This window comes from Rhinolophus hipposideros, assembly GCF_964194185.1.
Source record: "Rhinolophus hipposideros genome assembly, chromosome: 7".
NCBI classification, from domain to species: domain Eukaryota; kingdom Metazoa; phylum Chordata; class Mammalia; order Chiroptera; family Rhinolophidae; genus Rhinolophus; species Rhinolophus hipposideros.
In genome coordinates, this window is record NC_138053.1 from 26224319 (window position 1) to 26250971 (window position 26653).

The window sequence follows — 26653 nt, forward strand, 5'->3', positions numbered from 1 at the left end:
TCCTTTCAGCTTCCCAACCAACTTCTGACGTCCTAATAGCATGGCCATGTTACAGGTATGCAAAGTTCGGTATTGTTCATGGCTATACAGCCATTTAAATGGCAGAGGCAGGATTCAAACTCAAGGAGTTAGGCTCCAAGGCATCTTAGAGTAGGAAAGGTGGCCGTACTCCTCTCCAGCGCATAAGACACTCAAGGTGTACAAGCACAGATGCGCCATCTGCAGCACTGAGTCCCATCCCCCCAAGGTCTCTGAATGCTGCCTCATCAGAGCGCTGTACGTCCACTCCAACCATCTGCAACAGCAGGACTGCAGGAAAGGGGGTTTCTTTGAGATGATGAAGTTGAGGCTACTTCCCCTCGCTACTATAATGACAACATAAGCTGTTCTTTCAGTAAGTTCTTACTTTTTGTAAGAGGTGCTATAAAGAGAATTGCTATATAACAGGTCTTCACTTTGCAGTAGTGCTGATATTTTGGAAAAGAGCTTCCTATGTCCCAGTTATTGGACAAACTTGGTTATTTTCCAGAATTGAGTTTTCTACCCAAAATGTTCATTTTCTGGTGTTTGTCCAAATGAACGCTTTGTAAATGATTTATGTTTTAACAAACAAACAAGAAGAGTAAATGTCAGTTGGATGTGACCCTGGGATCAGCTACTTCAGCCCCCTCGCTTCCAAGATATATAGCATGGATTAAAGTTTCAAAAAAAAAAAAATGAAGCTGGTTAGTTGGTTAGTGACAGAAGTAGGATTAGAAGACTAGAATGAGCCCCCAACTCTCAGTCCAGGGCTCCCTTTACAATATTGCGACTTTTTAGTCATCTAACAGTAACATTGCCCAAAGCACCAGGGTACAGAAAACAAAAAATGTTATCATCCATGTTATCAGAATTTATAGCTGTAAACACAACTCAATGCTATAAATTAAAGTGTTAACCCTCAAAAGTACAACTACATATTTCAGGACTTTCCCACAATGGGAAAAACATTTCTAAAGGCATAAATATAACCAAAGTAGAATCAACATGAAATTTTATAACATTTATAAACAAAACAGGACTGAAAACGTGTAACTATTTCCAATGTATAACAGAAAATATCAAGTCAATAAAAAAATACTCCTTTCCACCTATTCAAAAACTTTTGTACTAAAGCAATTAAAAGGAAACAGACACAGAAATTGTACATAATTTGGCTGACCCCAAGAGTCTTGTCACCAATTAAGTTGCTTTCACTCTGAGAGAGTTTTGCCTAAAACAAAAATACCATCTGTTTTACCTAAAACATTAAGATGTTCTATTTTCTTGTCAATTCAGAAATCACATCTGTAGCCATTTTCTGAGAAGATAGCAAAAGACATTATATTTATGGGTGACTGCATAAGGAATGATGTTAAATCAAAATGTAATTTTCATCTACTAGAAGAAAATTTCATTTCTCCAATGACTATAACACTGTAACTTTGGAGGAACACACAGTACATAAACAGGCTGATATTCACAAATAAAAAGACCTTAAAAGTTAGTGTAATAAAATAAGGTTGTTTTGTTGGTAAAGACAGAACTAACAAATATTCACTTTGTGTATCTTTGTCGATGACTGAAATATCTATCCTGTGTGAGGTCTTTAGGTGGAAGAAGAGAAAACAACAACTTTTTATTGGTGCTACATATAATCTCTTCATACAAGTGAAGCATCATATAAGAGGTAAAAATATGAAAACAACAAAAGGAAAACCACTTTCTATTTTCAAAACACTTTTCAGACAACATATTGGTCTTGGGAAAGACACTCTACTCTACAATCCAATGAACCGACTGAAGAAGATATAAAACACTAGGGAAAACATCACGCACAGTGAATGCAAACACGATGTCACAAGGGATAAAGAACATGTTTGGAAGAAAAACACACAAGCCATCCAACTACCTAAAATACTTTGAGTATATATTAAGTACCTACAAAAAAAAAAAATCTGAAACCCAGGTATGTTTTTTCGTTTAAAAAGTAGCCCAATTTCACATACAATTCTCTTACCTAAAAAAAAAAATAAAATAATGCTACTCTCCAAATAAGGATGAAATAAATAAGTCCAAAGGCTCTATTTAAAATTTTTCTTTTACCACAAAGTTGTGAAGTGTTCTGAAGTCCAAGATGGGCTTGAAGCCCTCCCTGACTTTCTCAGGATCAGGAAACCTTCACTAAAATCCTTTTCCTTGTTCCTCTTGTAGTGCACGCTTTATTAATCTGCATTTAGAAGGAAAAAAAATCTGGTTCAGAAGAATGGAAGACTTTTAAATATGCCACATCACTTCAGTCTATGCTCTGAACTGCTCTGAGTTCATTAGCTTTATGTTAGCTATTTCAGAAGACATGATGGACATGCGGAGGAAAAGAAGCGCGAGAGGACTAAGTGTGCAAGAAATGAGAAAAGATAAACAACTAAGGAATCTCTCTCATATAATTGTCAATTCCTCCCATCCTAATACAAATCACTTAAAAAAAACAAACACTCACATTCCAGATATTTAACTTACTTTGACACTGTCAGAGTGCATTATACAACTACTTAATGGGGGAAGGAACTTTGGCGCTACAGCAATAACAGAACGGAATCATTCAAAATTTGCATTATCTGGCAGACACACCAAAACTAATGCCAGCTCTTCTTTGAGACTATCTCACCTCCTTTCCAAAGTGGTTCTTAGCTTGTTCTGCAAAGTTACATATTTCCAGCTATCTTCACTGGAAATTATTGTAATCTGTCCTAGACTATAAGTAGTAGTCTCCATGTAGTAGACTCCATGTAGTAGACTCCAAGTAGTAGTCTTCCAACTCTGTCTTTACATTGAAAGGTATCAAATTGCCTCATCATACAAATATAGGCACATATTTTTCTTCCCCATCGTCTGCACTTTCCTGATTATGGTCCTTGATGGGGTAACTGCAAGATGTGATAAGCAACAAGCAAAACTGCTTTAATTTTATTATTAGGTTGGTGCAAAAGTAATTGTGGTTTAAAAGGTTAAAAATAATTGCAAAACCTGCAATTACTTTTGCACCAACCTAATAGACAAACCACACATCTAAAACACCCTGTGTAAACTCAATTCCTTGTACAATCTGACAACAATAAATTAGAACCACACAGTTAGTTAAGAAAGTTTGATTTAAAATGTAAATAATAAAATGGCAATTGAAACATAGACTAACCAGGCAACTGAGCAGGTGTTCACTGAACACATAACTACTTTGCCATTGCTTGTTAAGAAATAAAACTTAAAACCATCTTTTAAAATGCAGCCTATTCAACCACTTCCACAAATAAAATCTAAAATCTAATAAAATCTAAAATAATTTTGTACCTAGGAACAAAATCACAGCAGACTAATGACAAGGGGCCTAGGAAAGAAGATTCTTTTAAAGTTCACATAAATTTTATGAAAAGAATGATTTAAGATACCACACCCTTAAAACTAAGGAGACAAACTCCACATTATAAATCACTTAAAAATCAATGTGTGAAATTTATAGTAGCCTACTGACATTCTCTTGGCGCTTCTAAATGACAGTAAAAATGTATGTATAACTAATATATATTAATAATTATATTATTTAAAGCAGCCAATTTTAAACCTTAAGCTGCCTGATCAAGAATTGTAAAAAGTATTATTTTAGGAGGCACAAAAATGGAACAAGAAATTTTTTTTAAAAAGACAAATTCTGATGTTGAGGACTCCTGAAGTACAGACGGAAAGCAACACTCAGGAGAGTCAAGGAAAGGAATCTTGCAAAGAAAAAAGTCAGCACTGCTCAACGAGCAAAGACGTCTTGATAGATGGACATTTTCCAACAGACTATTCAAAGGGATGGGATTCAGGACAAAGAGGAGAAGCTGTGGCACTAGTATCCACGCTATTAATAATCCTAGGCCAGTCAGAAGAGTCAAGGTGGTTCCTGCTGCACTATCTCTATCGGGGAACTTGGTAATTAAACAACTTCATAGTTCTTTGAAGTCATTGCTCTACAGGGCTACAGTCCATCTGCAAGGTCCAGCAAGCTCTGAACAATCCAGACATTTCAAAAACGTTTGGTGGCAAAGACTAAATTCAACTGACATGAATCTACATATAATTATTTTTTCCACTTGATCTGAATATTCAGAAATGTTAAGGTATGTGATGACTCCTGCCTCTGTCAGAAGTATTATGTAATATATTATATACAGTCCGTATATTTCAAAATTTTCCTAAAATTAAAAATAAAAAAGAATTTTGAATTCACAAATATATCTAGCCCTGAAGATTTCAGGTACAGGATTGAGGATTTGTATCTGGGGGCAGTTTATGTAGCAGAGTCTAAGTCTCAGACTACTTACAGAAGACACCCTGCCTATATAGGTTCTGAGCAAAAAAGAACCGAGAAATAAAAAGGGAAAGAAAACATGAACACATTCCAGCACAAAGCTATGCAAGTCAGGAACACAAATAAATCTGTCCTTGAATGGCTGGCTGACTGAACTCAGGAATAAGGATATCTTAACATGGTCCTAAATAGGGCTGTAAGAAATAGTAAATGTTTAAGAATACTATATTTTCTTAATATGCGAACATCCCAAATCCCAATAGGACAAATGTGCTCTTATTTTATGAGCTTTTACTTTATCTCTCCTAATTCTTAATTTTGTAGTACCCAATTATATTTTGTTTTGGAATAAACAGAAAATCTCTCAGTTTCTCTAATAAGTGTTTGATACCATTTTACTAAGTGATAGGAAATCTTTTTTTTTTTTTTTTTTTTTTTTAAGATTTTATTGGGGAAGGGGAAAAGAACTTTTTTGGGGAACAGTGTGTACTTCCAAGCCTTTTTTCCAAGTCAAGTTGATGTCCTTGCAGTCTTAGTTGTGGAGGGCGCAGCTCAGCTCCAGGTCCAGTTGCCGTTGCTAGTTGCAGGGGGCACAGCCACCATCCCTTGCGGGAGTCGAACCAGCAACATTGTGGTTGAGGACGCTCTCCAACCAACTGAGCCATCCAGGAGCTCAGCGGCAGCTCAGCGGCAGCTCAGCTCAAGTTGCCGTGTTCAATTTTAGTTGCAGGGGGCGGAGCCCACCATCCCTTGCAGGACCCGAGGACCCGAGGAGTTGAATCGGCAAACTTGTGGTTGAGAGCCCACTGGCCCATGTGGGAATCGAACCCGCAGCCTTCGGAGTTAGGAGCATGGAGCTCTAACTGCCTGAGCCACTGGGCCAGCCCCAGTGATAGGAAATCTTGAGAACAAGTTTTTAAGAAGATTCTAGCATATAATGCGGATTTATTCAGCACAGATGCTTCTATAGTGTACAGAACACAACTCCAATTTGTGCTGAAGGGGGCAGGTTAAGAGTAGCCAATGATCAGTAAATATGGTAGATGCTTTGGGGTCTAGTTAACGAGCTTAATGAGTAGATGCTGATTGTTGCCTGCCCAATAGCCATTCTCATATTCTCCTATACTGACAGAAACCCAGTTTTACTCAGGATGACAATTCTAGCTTGAAAAAAAAAAAAGAAACAAATAAAAAACCTTGATTCTGCATGATTGGGTAGCCATGTGATATAGTTCTGGTCAATGAAATGTCATTAGAATTCAATATGTGGAGTTTCCCAGAAAGCTATTATATCCCCAATTTAATAAAACTCAGCAGACTCAACTTTCCTCCTTGCTCCTCTTCCTTCCTAACTGGAACACAGAGGCCATGTTTGGAGAAACAGGCACCATCTTGAGACCATGAGAAGAACATTCACAGGCCAAGGATGGCAGAGCTGAGAGGTAAAAGGGGCCCGGCCCTTTGATGATACTGTGGAACACATCACAAGTCCTAGACTACCTACCTTGAAACGTGTTCATAAGAAAAATTTACTGCTTTCTTTCGAAGCCAATGTAATATGGTTTCTGTTACATGCAGCTGAATGCAATTGGAAGTGAAATACTATACAAACAAAAAGTAATATTGAGTAACACCGGGAGGCCGAGTACCAAAACTTTAATATTAATCTTAAAAGATGACACTGAATGCAAGATGACTTTGATAAAGCAAAAATGTTCCCATATAGATTTACCACTATAGACAAACTTTTCCTTAAAGGGTTGCTTATTTTAAAATATGTCCTTTACGTAACTGCCTATTAAATATTACATAACACTTTTTCTCGTATTTTCATCCTCTCCGTCTCAATTAGTTATCAAGTCAGCAAATACCGCCTATGTTCCACGCACTTCTTCCTCATTTCACTCAGCTATTCACAACTTCTTAATTCAAACCAGTCCTCTGCATTTTTTTCCATTAACCTTGAATGGCAGAGTTCATAAAAACTTAAGCTCAAACTTCAGAATTTACCAATCCTGTGCTGTCTTTATGATAAAAGAAATGCTAACCTGGCATCTTTTTAAAACTTTGTATAGCATTTTGTGAACACAGAATATCTGACCAAATCATTGATGGTTATTGTGGATCGACATTTAAGTCTTTTAAAATATTCAATAAAGAAAGCTGAGAGGCATATCTTCCAGTGCAGTGGCCCGTTCAGATGTTCCTGGTACATATTACTAGATTACTCTCCTGAAAGATTGCTAGGTGTCACGGTAGAATGATTAACATGACCCAGCCCATGACTTCACAGAGTTTATAGCAAGTCTCTTCAGAAGAACATCATATATATAGTGAGTGGGATAATAGTGTGTAAATACATAGTCCCATGGGAGCATATAAGAACGATAAAGGCTATCACGAAAAGGTTCCAGAGGCTAATATCTAAGCTAAGTCCTAAAAGATAACCAGGAACCAATCATGCAAATTGTAGGGGGCGAGGGAGCGGCAGGGGTTTTTTTGGTATCTTTCTTTCCCCCCAAGCAGCAAATTTCTAGAAGTAAGAGAGAACATGGGATGTCACAGAATTCATAGTTGAAGGGCTGAAGCACACTGTGCAGGCTAGAGAGATATAAAAAATGATGCCAGAGAAACCAAAATGCAGATACATAGCCCAGTTAAAGAGCCTCGGAGTTTATCCTTAGGGCACTGGAGGAAAACAAGGGTTTTGAACAAGGAGTTAGAACATCATTGCTAATTATTTTATTTTATTTATTTTCATCAGCTAATTATTTTTTGAGTGCTAAGTGCTCAATTCTATACTATTAAGTTCATATACATAACCTTATTTAACTCCTCCAATAAATGGATGAGGCAGGGACATTCGTCACAGAGTTGTTGCCATCACCTAGGGGAGAGATAGTAGCAGCCTAAAGTAGAGTAGAGGCATTGAAAGTCGGGAGAAGAAAACTGAGATACATTTTAAGAAGCAGAATGAAAAGACCTAGCCTTTGTTTGGAAACAAGTTGAAAGAACAAAGATGATCAGGGTAAATCCTATCATTTCTTGTAGAAACAAATATACTTCTGAGCATGAGAGCGGACACTAATGAAAAACTGCAAGATATGATCACTCTAAAATTGAGTCCCAGGTTTCTGGCCTGGTAAGCTGGCTGATGATGCTAAAGTTTTATTAAAGAGCTTGCCACCACAGAACAGGTTTGAGTAGAGAGAAGGAGATCAGTTTTAAACAGACTGAGAAGGAGGTGTGAGTGGGCCATCCCAATGGAGCTATCCATCTGTACTGTGGGTGTGTGGGTCTGGAACTCTCTGGAGACTTTTGTCAGCAGAGATATATATTTGGGGAGTCAATAGTACCTTGACAATAAATGAAGGCAATGGAGTAGGAAATATCACTTTCCCTCGAAGTTTTTATCTTTTAAATCTTCCTGAGGCAAACAATTATTTATTTAAGATCTCCTATATGCTCTTGCCTCTCTACCTCTTTCAGATGTTAACATAATCTAAAGCTTTAGATCTACATAACTGTTAGTACACTACCTTTACATTTTAAAAGTTCTGCCAAAACTAGATGGCATTTCAACTTCCAATTTGGTAATGAAATTTACAATTTAATTATTTGGATTTCATGATGTTTATTTCCAATGCCTTCTTGATTTTTATACACACGTATCAGGTCAGCTGAATTGACTTTACCAAGAAAATGTTTAAAAAGTACCTGTGGTATATGTTATAAGTGTTGTTATATGTGAAAATGTCTTTTTGTTGTCTTCACATATGAAAGATAACTTTGAATATAAAAGCATTTAAAACCTCAAATTTTCTCGTCACAGAGAAGAAACCTAAGTCAGTCTAGCTTTTGTTCCATATTGTACAATGTCAGTCTTTTTACCTGGGTACTTTTACAGTAGTTTTAATTGAACTAAGTTACCAAGATGTACTAGAGGTGACTCTCTTTTCATTTATATTATCCAGAACTTACCACTTTCATCTATAAAGCGAGACCTTTTCTGCTCAGAAAACTTTTCATCAATTATATTTTTGATCATTCCCTCTGCTTCATTTTTTCCTTAAAAAAAAAATCTGTAATTCTTTTAACAAATTGATGGTCGACAGATCATAGGGAAGGGCAGGCGGAGGGGTTGGGAGGATGGCGGGATGGGTAAAAAAGGTGAAAGAGATTAAGAAGTACACATTGCCAGTTATAAAAATAGTCACATGGGTGTAATAGGGAATAATAGTTAACAATATTGTAATAACTATGTGTGGTGTCAGATGAGTCTAGACATCAGGGTGATCACTTCACAAGGTATTTAAAAGTCTAATCACTACGTTGCATACCTGAAACTAACATAATATTGTATGTCAACTCTAATTGAAAAACATATGAAAAATAAAAATAAAATATCTAATTCTTTTGTAGAAATCTTGTCTGCCATACCTAACCATCTTCTTTCTCGTTGTTTCCACTCATCTTCCTTTTCTCTGCATTTTTAAAAAGTATCTTATGGTTGTTGTTGTTGTTTTAATTCATGCCACCAGTACACTCTTCCATAATGTCAGCTTCGCTCTTCAGAATAACTAATGAAGATGTTCTGTTATCAGGCCCCCAACAATCTTTCCTCACTTCACTCCCACCCCTTTTCCAAATCACCTTGTCATTTTTTTCATTTTAGCTTTCTGCTTTCCGTTTCATATTTCTTAGAAATCATAACTCAAACTTTTTGACAATTCCAAAGAAGTTTTTATAAAATTTTTTTTCTCATCTCTGTAATAAATCATTTTTAAGAAGCTGTTATTCTGAATCTTCATGTTATCCCTATTTTTTTGTTACTCTATAGAGCTTTTTCATAGATTTCATATGACAACTTTTCCTTTACTTTCCCTCATACGAGGAACAGCCGCCAAGACTCTGTGATGATAAAAGTACCCTCGGTCTTTATTCGATACTAATTGAAGTATCTCTCTTGTCTAAAGTTAGTTTATTTGACAAATATTTCTTGTGCCAGGTATTTGCCAGGGGATTCAAAAGCAGACAAGTTCCCTGACCTCACAGAGCTAGTATTTTAGCAAGGGAGACAGACAGCAAGAAATAAAATCATGGTAATCATGCCTGCAGGAGGCAAAGAAGATGCAGTAATGGATCAAAGAGTGAGTGAACAGGAAGTTCACACGCACAGATGCAGCTTGACTGCAGGTTCTCAGAAAGCTACCGTCCAAGGTGGCTGTGCCCGTAGTAGTCACTGTTCTAGATCAGCTCTGGTGCTCTGAACCAATGAAGTAGTCAGCAAAGAGTATCACAGTATTCTTCTGGGCCATGCCACCATCAACAGTAATATCCTAGAGCCGACACGTCCCAAGATCGTTGTTCTACCATCAATTCCCCATTTGTTCCTGCCTATTTTATTTCTGGCACAGTCAGTCTCCAAAGTGGTTGTAAAATACAACATAGTACAAGCCTGGCAAGAGATCTGATAACTGAAAGAGTAAAAGTTGACTTGAAAGTAAAAATTAAAGTAGGACGTCATATACGTGTGTATATACATATACGAACGTCTGACAATTAAGTTCTAGAACTTGTTGCAACCATGTTGCCAACCTTTCTCAATATCAGAGGGATTATTCATTATGAACTTATACCAACTGAACAAATAGTTAACCAAGTTTACTATTTGGAAGTGCTGAAAAGGCTACATGAAAAGTTAGATGACTTGAACTTTTCACCAACAATTCATGGCTCTTGCATCACGACAATGCACCAGCTCACATGGCACTGCCTGTGAGGGAGTTTTTAGCCAGTAAACAAATAACTGTATTGGAACACCCTCCCTACTCACCTGATCTGGCCCCCAATGACTTCTTTCTTTACCCAAAGATAAAGGAAATATTGAAAGGAAGACATTTTGATGACATTCAGGACATCAAGGGTAATACAATGACAGCTCTGCTGGCCATTCCAGAAAAAGAGTTCCAAAATTGCTTTGAAGAGTGGACTAAGTGCTGGCGTCGGTGCATAGCTTCCCAAGGGGAGTACTTCAAAGGTGACCATAGTAATATTCAGCAATGAGGTATGTAGCACTTTTCCTAGGATGAGTTTGCTAACTTAATTGTTATACCGTGTATGTGCGTGTGTGTGTGTGTGTGTGTGTGTGTGTGTGTGTATACATTACCATAAAATTTACAAATGTGCATCATTTCCTAATCTGCTGCTATAAGATCAAAGCTTCTACTTTGACTATGGGATTACTAACTGGAGTCCTGTGTCATATCTCCTGCATAATCATACATGTGATAAATCATCTATGGTTTGCACCTTAGGTTTTTCTAAAGTTGACAAAGAACTTAAACACTTTAGAAAATATTAAGCAATCTGAGTACAGATTTTTTCTACACCTTTATGATTTTTTCCAAAATCTTTTGTAGGCATCTTGCCAATATTTATCAGTGATTCACTTTTGTTGAAAATTTCCAAAGCGATACCTGATCATGGCATTGTACACCAGAAGCTAAACATTAATGAATGCCAACTATAATTTTATATATATAATGTGATGGTTCAGTGTGAGGTCGGAGGGATAGTGGATGGGGGGAGGGGGGTTCACAGTGTGAGAAATATAAATGATGAACGTCTAAGTATTACCTTGTCTTGTACACCTGAAACTAATAAAAAAAAAATTTCCAAAGCGTTTAACTTCATATAAAAAAACAATTTTTTTGCACGTTCATAAGTTACAGAAAATGAAATTGTGAGAGAAAAATAACAACAACAACTAAAATTGGGAATAAATAATTGATTCATAATGATCGAAGAAGTCAACTGAAATACTGCAGGGAGACGTGTACCAGCCTGCTAGCTAGTACCCAGTTAGCAGCAAGGTTAAGGAACCATGGGAACAGAAAAGGAATAGAGAGTATCAGCTGATCTAGTTGGTCAATTAAGTGGAGATTGGTTAATAGAGATCTTAGGCAGAGAGGATGAAAAGAAAAGAATAGCTACCTATCTGTTCAACATAGCGCCCTCCATATAGAAAAATATTTGTCTTATTTTTGTGGTTGATAAAGCACCAGAATTTCAAAGCCATGGGGGTAGACATTTTGAAAAGGAAAAGTAATCAATCTCTATACTTGATTTTAGAGACCTACACATTGCTTTCACTTCTGTTTATCATTGGTCAGTGAGTGATTGCGTTTTTCAGTCCAGGTTAATCAGCTTTATAGTTTATGGATATCTTAGATTGTGGCAATAGGTTGACTGCCAAATCAAGGTTCTGGTGTTCTTCTGATTGTTCATCATCTTCTGTGTCTTCAAGAGTTTTAATAGGGAACTTAGAGTCAGTCACAGGGTCCCTAGTCAGTTATCATATAAAATGGAAGTGTCAACTTTTATATGTATATTATATATACGTATATGTATGTATATATATAATGTATATATAAAATACACATTATATATATTAAATATATTATATATGATGTATATAAAATATGTCATATATATTAAATATATTATATATATATATTGTGTGTATATATATGTGTGTGTATATATATATACATATATATATATAAAAAACACTTCATCTAAGTCAATGTGAGATTGAAACAGTATTTTAAGAATTAATACTCATCATTCCTGATATCATATAATAGAAATGTTAAGGGTGAGGAGAATATTGTGGGAAAGGTGGAGCCACTAATTGGACAACTCCCCAAAGGTCTTTGTATTTCCCTGAAAAAAAAAAAAAATCAGGCAAAATGCAAGCCTGTGAATTATTGATTTAGAAGGGAAAACATCAGATATGATTATTTTATGTTGCTACCCAAACATGATTGTTCGAAAACCATTTCTAACCACTAGGCAAAGAAGTTGTAACATAAAATTAACTAATATATCATGTTGAGGGTATCTCCAATTCCCTAAGAAACTTTTGGTTATTTAAATAATGTACTGTATTCTATTCAGTCTTTTGGATAAAACGTCCTTTCTAAAAATACCCCAGGTTACAGACAGGCTGAAACGTATTTCTGGATAATCAGAGAACTGTATCTTAAAAACGTCAAAGTGAACAAATTAGAACTCAGGTGGAATGTAGGTGAAAATACACAAATACTTTTCACGAGCAATTAGCACTTAAAACAGAAAAGCATCCAGAGGACAGTTGAGGAACTCATCTTTCAAGTCCAGTAATGAGTGTTAATTCATAAATGGACTATGCTATTAATACCCAGACATACGTAAACTAGAATAGCTCAGCTTTGTGTTTTTCTTTTTCCTTTTCTTTCTTTCTTTTTTTTTTTTTTTTTAGGAGTCTCCAGTACTGTCAGTTAACAACTCCCTCATTCAAAGTTCTAAACTAGCTTTAAACATAAAGGTCATTTCAGCTTCTCTCAGAATAACAGAACCTGTGGAGGGTCCAAACTGCCAAATCCTAGTCAAATCATGTATTCGATTATCACCTTGAATTCCCTTGGGATAATTTTTAAAGGTAGCCCGCCATTTTTAAGAGAGGAAACCCTCAATCTTCCTGAGTTTATACATTTATTTTCATGCTAACTAATATGAAGACATTTCTATTCTTATTTTCTAGTATAAGACAAGATTTGAGCTGAAACCATTATGATCCATGAGCAACAAGCATAGTTCTTACACTAGTTAGCACTGCTAACTTTTATATCTTCTCCAAAGAAAAACAGTCAAGCACAAGGCAAGCTCCATCTCGACATTTATCACTCTCTCCTCAGACTCCAGCTTCTCAGACTAGAAGCACCATGGCTGAAGTCGTGGACTCTCAGTTCAATCACAGAGCTACAACTGCTTTTACCAAGTCTATCATACATAATACTGCAAGAATCTGACTGGTTAGAATCCTGTTTTCCTAGAAACGCCATTTCCAAACAATAAAAATAAGGCTCTGAGCTTGGTTTTTTTTCACTTAAAGCTTACGTTTAAACAACTGGTAGAGATATTAGATACTTCCTTAGACACATTCCAACGTGGTATAAAAATATGTTGATGGCATGGTGAACAATGAAAAAATGATCTAAAGCCTTGAATCCCATTATACTAATACACAATTACTGCCAGAAGAACTGTTTGTGATAACAATATTAAAAATAAAAAAATGTAGAATCAGGCAATTACTCTATGTCAACAATAACAAAAAAGTCTTAGGTATAAAAACTGATCTGATAAGGTCAACTCATTGGGGCACTTGGAAATATCTTTTGAACTCATTCTTACGAGTCCCCAAGAATGCAACCTCAACAAAGTTAATTCTAGAAGAATTTTATGAGGCTGAGATGCAACCTAAGGTTTTTTTCAGATCTCATGGTATGAAACTCTAAAATTTCAAATGAACAGTTGTCCAAATACTGAGCAAATTCAAAGCTCCACTGAATTACTACTTAACTGATTTTTACTTGTAGCGGTAGTAGTATTTTGTCTATTAAGAAGCCTTCTGGCAACTAACCTCCAAATATTAGATGAAAGAATATGTATCACAATACCACATTTTCTGGGGAGAACGTATATCTGATACTGCATTTTCACATAGAATGTGAACGATGTTCTATGCATATCTGGTGTCTGAAATTTAATAGTCTCTTTAATCAATAATTAAATGTATTTTAACAAATCTTGATTGAATTTTTACTATGCTAAATATAATACCATAGGCATGGCAGTGGGAACAAATAAAACAGTTCCTACCCTCAAGGGATTAACTTTAATTACACTGGCAAAAATAAGCCAATATTAATTCTCAGCTATATGAGTGTGCCTTTCTGAACCTGAGTTTAGATGAAAATTCTGAGCCAGTATCATCATGGGATAAGACTTTGGGCACCTTGGGAGGAGGATGAGTTTATTTTATTTTGCACATGGGATGTATGTGAATTGTGGTGGCCAGTGGGTGAACTATGGTAGACAGTCCCCCGAGACGAACTGCCATTATTCTCTTTGCTTCATGTACATACTCTTTACATCAAGTCATAAGAGATTAATTTCCCTCTCCTTGAATGTTCGTTGATCTCAGTGACTTGCTTGGCTAATAGAAATGACCTTTCAGTAGTAGAAATGAGCTTTTAGGACTTCTGAGGCCAGATCCTAAGAAGCATTGCCATTTCCACCCAGGTAACTTCTCAGAGTTCTGCCTTAGGCAGATTTCTCTGATAACTACATGTAATAAATTAGGCGCATAGAGAAATTGAAGACAAAACGGCCAGAAGCCACTGCAGTGGTTCAAGCAAAACATAAAGGATGGCTTAAAACCAGAAAGTAATAGGAAGAGAAGAGATGATGGATGTCAGTAATGAGTAAAGGTAAAATCCGAAAGAACCTCCAGTTGATGAACTTAAGGAAAAAGAAAAGGTAGAAGTCAAAGTGGGTTCTGGGGTTTCATAATTTAGACAACTGAAAAGGAATGATGCTATTATTAATCAAGATTGGGATCCCAAAGAAAGCACAAATGAAAAAAAAAACAAAAACAGAGGAAATTAAATTAGAGGTGCTGGGAGGCCATGCAGTGAGAACCATTCAATAAATGAATGGCAACAGGGTACTAAGTGCCTTTTCTGGAATAAAGTACATTTTATATCTGGTTGATGTATTGAAGTCACCCACGCCCAAAACACTGATTTCCGTTATGTCACCACATAGTTAATGGTTTCTCTTAAGCTTAATCCCTTCCTTGTCTGGCCAAAAAAAAGAGAGACAGAGATGTAGAATTCTTTATCAATAAATAAATTGCTAAACATTAAAAACACTTAAAGATAAATGTGTAATGGTGGTTTGAATAAATTACTCTAAAACTGAAAAAAGTTTCTACTTAAAAAATTAAATGTTTAGATTTACAGAAGAATCAATGTAATTTTGATTATGTACCTACCTGGTAGCATTTCAAATTATCCTTTTAAAGTTTAAGGAATTTTCTTTAAAAAGTTCCTTTACACCTCAACAAACCATGCAACTTCCCTGCCTGTGCTGTGGCAACATTTACTCCCGTCCTGCCTGAAGAGCCCCAATACTGAAAAATGAAATCTCTTCACTTGTCACAGACTTTTACTTTGTATCCTCAGTCCCCCAACTCCCTAATCCTGTAAGTCTTTGTATCAAGTTTCTTACAATTGGTTTCTTTAGGCAACTATGATCTAGAGAGAAATAGAAACATCTTTGTACATTTAAGGATTATTTAAGCCTAGACAATTTATGACTTGTTCAGGGTGCACTAACTTTTAACTCTTAATTGTATCTGCTTTCTAGACACGAATGCATACACTATATATTGCTCACATAACCTCATGAATTAAATTAGGCAGGTTGACATGTACTATGTCACTATCAGTCGATTACGGACTACTTTTTAAACATTCACAAACTAAATTATGTTAGGTTATGGCTATAACTAACTGCCAACAATGTGATCAAATTTATTTACAGGCATTATTTATATCATATGGGTTTCGATCAGTGTTTCTCAACCTCTTTACATTATAACTTCCTTAAAGACTCTTTTTAGACATTTCTCCTAATCATCCCCCATACAATTTTAATACTACACAGGAAGTGTACGAGTATGTGTGTTATGTACTGTATTTATGTTTTATATATTTTCAACCCCCCCCCCCCAAGAACCAATTGTTAGCCTCCTGGGGAGGACATCTCCCCACTGTGAATGCCTGTTTTATTTAGTTTAATAATTTGTTGCTCAAATATGAATTATACTTAATATCAAAAACAACACTAAGCCATAGAGAATCACAGAAGACTCCTGAGGAATATGAGGAAGTGTCATGGATACACTTCTGAAACTTCCCATTTTAAAGAGTACATAATGAAGGTAATTATTTAACTTCAGTACCTACTACATAAAACTCAAATTATTCCATTTTAAAAGGCCAACATCATTCCTCCATTCTTCAATGATTCTTACTGAGAGATTAGTCACTCAGATAATTTGCGTCTAACAAGTAAAACAGAGATTTTAAAATAAAAAATATAAGTAGCTCTAATCATGAGGCTCGAAAATACAAAACGGATAATAAAGATAAAAATCAGACTCTAACAATCATAAATATTCCCAATTCACCTAACTATGGAAATAGTAACATTGACATTTGGTAGAAGAGAACTGTGAAGAAATAAACTAAGATGAAGAACGCTATTTACATATAAACTGTCCATAAGGAAATATCAAAAAAGTGATCAATTTACAAAAATTCCATTTATGTTTATCTATCATTCAAACCCTCAATATTAGAGCTCAAAAATGTCTTTCTTTTTAATGAATGTACCATATCTCCTAACTTTCTTCCTCCAGCATAGGTTAAGTCTAAATTCTCACTTACTGTTGGCTAAGGCAAGGACAGTATAGGAAAAAAGAGAAACCACAGGGTACATCTCTGCCTCTGACCCATCATGCTCTCATCTCCACTCTATCTCATCCACCCTAACCTGAACACATAGGAAGACTAATGGGGTGGAGAGGGGGCATAAATTACTTATAGCAAGCATAAGTCATTGCTACAGTCAGCAAACACACAGATGTTCACCCACCAAAACAGAGAAAGGGGAAAAGTAAAAGGGGATTATACCTAAAACTACATAGATTTACAGGCATCACACTTTATTAGGGACACAATATTTAAGGAAAAGCTACATAACCCCAAATGCATCAAAACATTATTTAGTGTAAGACAAAGAAAACATTTTGTAATTTTATAACTGATTTTTCTTTCAACATTAGTATTCTGTCATCCCAACTATGTCACGGCAATCCGAAAGCTTTTAAGACTTCAGTAAGATTTCACACTTAAGACTTAAACTTTCTTTTCAAGTTAATCCCTTCTTTTTCTGACCAAAAGAAAGAGATATAGGATTTATTGAATATTACTTTAGTGATACTTTAGTATTACTAAAAAAAAAAAAACACTTACCTTCTTGTCCTAAGGTATGAGCTGTATATATTTTAAGTCTCTACTTATTAAAGAAAGTCAGCTAAGGCTTTAGTGTATTCTTAACCAAAGTCTCAACTTTATTAACAACTATACATTTTCTGTACTTTGATTCAATACTTTAAAATCAATATTTTGATTCCATTTAAGTAATTTAAATAAAATATACCTAGTTAAAATAATGAATTACTCTTTACAATTATTCTTTTATAATTTGTAAGAGGTGATATTAAATTTCTTAACTGAGACAGTAAAAAGTTATATTACAAAAATACACTGCACATCTGGGTATACTGGGTATTGACTGATTGATAGGTGGTCATTAAAAACACATGGCTTAGTTAAATAATTGCCAATAAAAACAAAACATTTCTTTGTAAATCAGAGGCACCCATCAATTAAATGCCTCATTTTTAAGTAACCTGAATGCCTTTCCCTGTAAGTTATAACCTAACATAAATCAATAGTGTTAAAATAAGGCAGTTTGATCAGCACAATGACAGTTATCTAATAAACAATTTATAGGAGAAATACTTATCTTCTCATAATAATTTTCTTTCTTCATTTAAGAAATAGGATCGGAGAATAATGAAAATAAGGTAAGTAAACAAAAAGTGAATCAAGAAAAATATAATCTAAAAATAACACTACAAAGTTAAAGTAATTTTTATCATAAAGCTACATGTTTATCATCTCATATTAAATATCTGTAAGAAATATTGTTATAATAGTTCCTTCAGCAATCAAAGTACAAAGCACTGTTTTAGCTATTAGAAATGGGAAAAATCCATTTCTTCAGAAAAATTTTTTAAATTAATAAGTTGAGTAAATGAAAAACTACCTCAAAATATATGTCGTCTAGAGAACAGAATCATAAAAACCAAAGGTCAAGTCAGGAAAGTAGTAAAAGTTTATGAGAAATGTATTTACCTTGGCTCTGCACTCAGCTTTATTATTTTTGTGTATGGTAGAGAACTTTGTGATTTTTGTTGCAAATCCTGTAAAAGTGAACAAAACAAAAATTATTTTATTTTTAAAACAAGCTTCAAAATTATCTATGTAATATTACCTTGCCAAAATCTTGAAAAGAGCATAATAGGGGGAAAAAATCCTCTTTCCAGCTGTATAATGTCCATCAAAGTTCAAAATAAATAATTGTGTGTATGTGGGTATTTAGACATCAAGTACAGTGTGTTACAGGGACTAGAGCCCATAATGGGTAGTTTCAATTAGGAACCAAATAAATCTAGTCCAAGAGATAATTCTGTAAAAAGTTTTACTACTTTACTTTTGTATTATATGTTTCATATCCTTAAGAAATGTATGTCCATTTATTCCATTTTTAACTTTAATATGAAAATTTATAATCATGATTTGATTACAAGCATTAGTACATGAAAATATCTCTAATTCCACACATCTGTAAGTTCATATTACATGTAAAAATGTCAAAGTTTATCATTCACAATAGATTCTAATGACAAATAAATTACAATTTAAAACTATCTGAGTGCCCAAGTGGAAGTGTAAAGAGGGTTGCAATCAACTATTTTTTCAACGGTTCTTCCTTACTACAGAATAGCACGCTCCTCCTTTCAGAGTAGGTTCTATTTTATTAGCTCATTTGATCCTAATAACAACCGAGCCAAGGTGGATATTATCATCCCATTTGACAGATAAATGAACAAGGGCTGACACATGTTAAGTAACTTTTTGAAGGCCCATGCAATCAGGTACAAAGGTTGAGGCTAACAGTCTTCTTAATCCTCAATCATTGCTCTACTGTTAACACATATCTCAGCACTGCTCATACACTGCATGGACTCTTAGGATCACTTAAATTGAAGTTTAGAAAGAACAGATTAAGGATGTATAGAAGTTCAAATATCAGGGGTCTTCTAATTAATGCCAAGCAAAATAACTAATTATAATGTCTACCTTACAACATCATCTTAGTGTTCTAAAAGCCTATAAGGGTCACATGTCTTGAAATAAGTTCATTATTTTTCATGCTTAGATTAAGGCAGAACAAAATACACACCACAAACCAAATAGTGACACACTTATGGGAATGAAGGACACACAGGTGATTTATACAATGATACAAATTATATCAAAAAATGTGCAAGAAAATAATTATTTCTCAATGTCTCTTTTCACTAAGCTTCGCACCCCCTTTTCCAACCCAGAAAACAAAAGAATCACACGTTTTAATAGTGAATGTAAGAGATAACAACTAACCATTTCTAGGACGGTATCAAAAGAGTACGATTCATACGAGTGCTTGTCCTTCAAAATAAGAAGAAGTGCAGAATGTCCAATTATCTTCTTCAAATTCATTAATGAATGAAAGAGTCTGTGAACCAAAAATTTTACTAATCTAAGTAATTAAAAAAATCAATATACAATATTTTCAGTCTCTTTAATAACGGTTAAACCACTACCAGTACTTTATCCTGTATTCACAAAGTGAAACCTAGAATGAACTTATAATGAATTGGCTCTTTTTTTGTCCAGAACTAAGTACTAAGAAAAAAAAAGATTAATCAACAGATATCACTGATAAGAATTCATTTAAAATAGAAAACTTTCTGAACATACCTGAAAGTCATAAACATATTTAAACTATTTATACTTTCTATGAATATCGTACCAAATAAAAATTTCCAGCATGATTACTCCAACAACTTTTTGAAGCAATGATGTGATATTTTACCTTTGAAAAATCTTTAACAGGAATTGAAACAACAAAAGAAGTCACAAGATTAACTCTCATTCACAACAAAATTCAATCAGTATACACACTTCAAAGAACTCAAATTCCTGAAGAATTCAAATAGGTATTTTGTTGAATTAAGTTTCATGTTCTGATTCAAAAGAACTAGAAAAAAATAAAATTTTTCACAGAACTGGATAATGAAATTGTCTTTCTCCTTGTTACGTATCTTGGTCATTGAAATTGTTACCTATATTCAAACTGTATTTTTCGATTTGAGGAACCAAAAAATGCTTATGAATCAACTGATCAAAATCAATTCTGGAATATAATCTCAGTACATCAGCAGCTATTGCTGAAGCATTACACCTGGGGAAAAAACTTGTTTGAAGTTTGTTTTCAAGTTCTATCTTACTACTTTAAAGCTTTATAGAGCAGGCATCCCTAAGCAAACTCATATTGGAGAAATCTGTAGAGAAACATTGTTAATCATATTTGCAATCAATCATAGGAATCAATCTATTACATTTACACAGTGATTATATTATCTTCCCTAACACAGGAAGCAATGTTGGCTCTACTCGCTATAAACATTTTTGGTGGCAAGGAACAACAACAATACATTGTAAAAAGAATTAAGAATAACTTCTTTTTGCAGAGCATTAAGATTACCTTCAAAGATGTAAGTGATCATGTCAAGTTATTAATTAAATACATTTACATAGTAAATCTATAACTATAATATTAAAATCTTATGGATTTGACTTCAGGCCAGCATCCAGATAAATTTCTCATTCTATTCAAATGTTTTCCTAGATGGTAACAAATGTTCTGAGACTAAAAGAGCTTATGAATGAATATAATTCAATTATGGAAACAAGTCCCTCAGTCTAGGTTTATTTTTATTATGTATATGGCTATCTTTATTATGCTGTCTGTACCTACAGAATAAAAGTCATGTTCTCCATCAGATAAAACCTTGTATGTATGTGTGCGTGTGTGTATTAATACTGTATGTAACAGTATATTACAGAGTCCTAATAAAACTGAGTGAATGCCAGGAATCATTGTTCGTATCCTAAAGGCACATATGCAATCTTCTAATGAGAAGAGCACAAAAGACTAACACAGCATTCCCCAAATGCTTTCTCAGGATATAAAAAGATTCATTTAAAACAAAACAAAATTAAACACAGTAATAAATAAGTTTGGGAAACACTGGATAAAAAAAAATTTTAAGTTTCACCATTTCATCAGTATGGGATTTCTCTGAGCCTCCAATTTCCTAACATGCCCTTAGCGTATTATTATGGAACAGTTCACGGAACATCACTTAGGAATCAGTTTTCTAGCTTGTTATCGTTGCTCTTGTTTCAAAATGTTATCATGTTTGTCATTCAAAGTTTGATATACGAGGTCTGACAATTAAGTTTGCGAACTCATCCTAGAAAAAGTGCTATATACCTCACTGTTGAATATCACTATGGTCACCTTCGAAGTACTCCCCTTGGGAAGCTATGCACCTATGCCAGCACCTACTCAACCCTTCAAAGCCATTTTGGAACTCTTCTTCTGGAATGGCCATCAGAGCTGTGGTCATATTATACTTGATGTCCCGAATGTCATCAAAATGTCTTCCTTTCAATATTTCCTTTATCTTCAGGTAAAAAAAGATGTCATTGGGGGCCAGATCAGGTTAGTAGGGAGAAGTGTTCCAATGCAATTATTTGTGTACTGGCTAAAAACTCCCTCACAAACAGTGCCGTGCAAGCTGATGCATTGTCATGATGCAAGAGCTCCTTAGGGACCAGTTTTGCGCACACCTTTCTCATGCCAAGAGTTTCTGTTAAGATTTTCCTAACTGTTTCTCTATCAATGTTTACTTGGTCTGCTATGCTTCTCACAGTCAACTGATGATTTTGATGCACAATTCGACTGATTTTTGCAATGTTTTCGTCAGTTGTGCTTGTTACTGGCTACCTTGACCTCTCTTTATCAGTGACGCATTGTCTCCCCTCAAGAAAACGTTTAATCCATTTGTATAGTGCCATTTTCTACATGGCATTATCTCCATAAACTTGGACTAACATGTCCCTGATTTCACTTTCACTTTTGCTAAATTAAACAAGAAATTCAATGTTTGTTCGTTGCTCTAATTCAAGCTCAAACATTCTTGCCACGGCACACAAAAACATGCAACAACAATAATGAACGCAACTCAGCAAGACAATGGCACAAATTGTCACAAACACAGCTATGAGACACTGATGTACCAATGTTATGAAACCTTACTGAGCTGTTTGTACAGTGCTGCCAACATAAGCGCACGGTGGCAAGTTCGCTAACATAATTGTTAGACCTCGTATATGTCAGGGCCCTCACACTTACCCTTTATTCATTTTTTTTCTCCTACCTACCTCATCACAACTTAGGAATTGGCAAATTCTAAACCTTTCTGTAACTGACCTTATTACTCATTACCATTTATGTCTTCTCTTCCACATAGCCCCTTTATCTACTTTAAAGCTGAACATCCAGTACAAACACTGTCCCAATCTAATTCATGCTTTTATACCATGATTAGAATTAACCTCCAAATATGCCATGATGTATTCTTGCTCTCCAGTTTATAGTTATACCAGAGGTGCCAAAAAAAGTACACATTTTAAGAGATGTTATCTATGTTACTTTTTGAAGTTGAATTGAATTACGGTAGCAATGTGTAGTATGACATTCGCTCAAAAGATGGCATTCATCAAATTAATGCTAGTGTCATTCATTGTATTACAATTTTAATACAGTTTTTTTCCTTTCTTAAAATGTGTGTACATTTTTTTTAGCATCCTCTGTATAAATATTCAATCTACTGTTAAGGGCAGGAGTCTAAAAAAAATCACCTTTAGATAATAGACGAGAAAGCTAGATGGGTCTGGAGAAAGCACTGTAGAGCTGTCACACCTGAACCAGTGACTTACAGACGTCTTTCATACAGCACAAAAATAAGCAGGATAGGATTTATTCTGTTTTGAGTTGCTGTTACCAGCAGTCAAATGCCATCCCTAACTCATATATTTCTTCATAGGGACATATCTGCCAACAGTAGCCAACAGTCCAAAAAAAAAAAGAGAACACCCAATGCTAGCTGCCTCTTTGTTTATAATTCTCTCATATATGTTTTGAAATTTCCAACTTAAAATGTTGGTGATAACCACTTGATAACTGTTTATGACTTTTCAATGAACTGTGAAGTGCTCGCAAAGCAAATTTACAAATACCAAGTACAATTTTTGAGAACTATTTTGAGAACTATTTTGAGAAATACCAAGTAAAAAAAGAGAACTATTGTTTCTTTTGTTCTCTAAGATGCAGTTTTGTACAGGGATGTTTTTATAAGCTAAACGTAATACCAAACACATAGAGGAAAACTAATGATGCCCTCGAGAAAGTTGATGAGACAGAAAATGTTCTGTATCTAAACTCACTGACCTATACCCAAATCTCTTTCAATATGGCAGCCAGAGAGAAAGCAAGTAGGCAGTGACTTCTCTTCCTCTGAAGAGTTCTGGTCTGATTATAAGCAGCCTCACATTTAAACTCTCAATCAACCAAGAAAAGAGGAAAAAAGTGAAAAGGAAAAATGGAAGATCTGACCTTACTTTCAAAAATGCTTGAAGCCAAAACAAAAAGTACATACATACATATATATATATTGCTTTCTGTGGGAGACCTACCAACATCGTTATCATCCAGTATTTTCCACTTTAAGCACAGCTTAAACCTAAATAGATGGATGCCAAATACATTTACCATAAGAAAACTGAGAGTTTGAACATGTATTTTTAAGGGCTCAAGTCAACTAATGAAACCTCAAGAATATTTTTTCCCTAAATTTCTAGAAAAGCAGTCAAAAAACTAACAAAATTTAATTAACACTTATTACAATTACTAATATCAGTTGTGGATCTTTTTTTAATGTTGACTGTATGTGCTGTTATCACTTTTCACACATGAAAATATGTATATAAAATAAAATTACTTTTGAAATCTATAAGAAAATCAGAGTAGATTTTTATTTTTTAAAAATATCATCAAAGCAGACCACTGCTGATAGCACCAAAAAAAAAAAAAAAAAAAAAAAAACTCCAAGAAATAATAATCTAAACAACAGTGAAACAATTGTCAAAACAATTTCCCCAGTGTAGGAATCTCCTCTGTACTGATCCTAAAGAATGGTAACCCAAATATCTAGCATGATGATGGAAATCTCACTATCATAAAAGATAAGCCTTTCCATCATTGGGAAGCATGTTTACAAAATCCTCTGCTATTCTGAGCCAAAGCCTGTACTCATCGTTTTTAATTATGCATTATGAAAATAACTGAGCTTCTACACCCGTTCATGTGACAGACCTTCAAAGAGTTGAAGATGGCTTTGATATCAATACTCAGGCCATCCCTTCTCATCCCAATTCCTTGTATCATCCATATATGACAAGGTTTCTAGGTTCTTCTACTTCCTGACTATGCTTCTAGGCTTATTCTTTTGTGTCAATGTTCTTCTAAAAGAATATATACATACATACATACATACATAATATTGTGTGTGTATACTGAAAGAATATATATATGCGATATATATACATATATTCTTTACCACACACACACACACACACACACATATTCTTTTAGTATACACACACATACACGTATTAGGTTGGTGCAAAAGTAAGTGCGGATTTTGCAATTATTTTTAATCTTTTAAACCACAGTAACTTTTGCACCTACCAACCAAAAAAAGTATACATATTTTAAGAGATGTTGTCTATGTTCAAGCAGCAGTTCTCCATAATCAGATGTGTCTAGACGCTGATGGTAACCATTTTGAGCACCTCTTGTAATTGCAGAAGTCAAACATGATTTGTATTCATCTTTTGCTATCAGTATATATTGAGTATTACAATTTAAATAGTTTTTTCCTTCCTTAAAGTATGTATGCATTTTTTGGCATCCTCTGCATACATATACAACTGGATATAGAATAGGATGAAATTAAATTTCTATACAATGAAGTGCAGTTCTTCATCTCCCTGGATTATAACTATGATTTTGATATGAAATCCTTAGTCAAGAAGGTACCCCAGTTACCACACCATACTTTGGAGAAAATAGGATCAGTCTTATAATGTTTTACTACTCCATTTGCAGAAATGCACTGCAATAAAAAGTTGGGACAGCCAGTATTTTGCCAACAGATTTCTCAAAAAATGCTTTGAAAATTGGTGTTGTTTTTCTATAGCAATACTTATAAGGTATGTTATTATTAATGTGCTCTGATATACATTAACAACTTCATCAAAAGATATAAACTTATGACCCAAAATTTAAAATGTTTTTAAGATCACTTTTCAATAATTATATTACCTGGTACCATAATCCACAACCACCCAATCTTTTGCAGTTCCTGTGATAGCATCATGATGTTGAAACAGTCCCAAATTCCTTCTGGCTTCTGTCAGCATCGTGTAAAAGGATGATGAAAGAAATGAACTTATCTTGTATTTCTGAGCTTGTGTCAGGGCGAAATAGTAAAGAATTTCAGCAGTCCTAAATGCGTAAAATAGTCATTAATTTTTATTTCAAAACAATCATTTTAGTTTACTATCTAAAAGATGTGGTATTGGTGTATTTTCAACTGTGTTTTTTTTTTAATCCACAATTTCATTATAAACAATTTATAAGAAAGATATTGATAATAAACACTTTTATAAAACCAAGGTACCTATCTAATAAATCTAAATTTTCAATCATCAAAGAACATCATGTCCATGTCAATACAAAGAGCCCTTGTTCTAGTTGGTCCTGGAAAGAAGCCATTATCCACTGGCAGCAAGATAGGTTTATTTATGTATAACATAGTGGGAAAAATATCTCAACAGGGCAGTAAGAACTAGATAAACGTTTCTGTCCTTCTCTCCAAGAGCAGTGCAGACATACAACATCAGACCATAAACTTCATCACCAGAAAGCCATTTACTCTCATATATGTACATTAAGGGGAGAGGCAGTGGGGAAATGTGCAGTCACATGAGTGGGAGAAGAAAATAATGGCTCAATAGCTTGGTGACAATAGCTAGTCTAAGTGTTGGATAATTACATACAACTATAGAGAATTGAACAAGATAAATTGAAAGATGATAAAACATATACTATGTTTTCTCATTCATTTTAAAAGAATAAAACACTTTAGCTTAAGAATAGCTTTTCAGCAAAAATATGGGTTTTATAATTTTCCACCTTGTGTTTTTTTAATCAGAGGATGTGGTTCAAGATAGGTTTCTAAAAGTTCTTTAAAAAGAGCTATGGCTTACTGGAGTAAAAAATATAAGAAGTTTCCTTATGCAAACCATGTTAAGCATGATGGAGGGAAAAATCAAGGTAGCTTGCAAATGTATTAATATTAAGACATCAAGAAAAAGGAGAGAAATGTAGTGCTTTAAAAAATTAATCTTTTTTAAATTGTTGAAATAGTGAAGCTAGTAAATAACCTCCATTTTAAAATTCCAACCTTTCTGATAGTCATAGCAGGAGAATCACTAAATTTGAATTAAAGAAACTGTGTAC

General features: G+C 34.5%; 1 protein-coding gene across 2 annotated transcripts in view; it reads right to left on the bottom strand.

The window, feature by feature from the left end:
* MAN2A1 (mannosidase alpha class 2A member 1) overlaps window positions 1-26653 on the bottom strand; it is a 166153-nt gene that overhangs the window by 58341 nt on the left and 81159 nt on the right. For both annotated transcript variants that reach the window (XM_081054556.1, XM_081054557.1), the window contains exons 10-12: window positions 25454-25636; window positions 19558-19672; window positions 18247-18314 (exon numbers count right to left, since the gene is read on the bottom strand). In XM_081054556.1, coding sequence (XP_080910682.1) covers window positions 18247-18314; window positions 19558-19672; window positions 25454-25636 — 366 coding nt within the window. The remainder of the gene's footprint in view (window positions 1-18246; window positions 18315-19557; window positions 19673-25453; window positions 25637-26653) is intronic.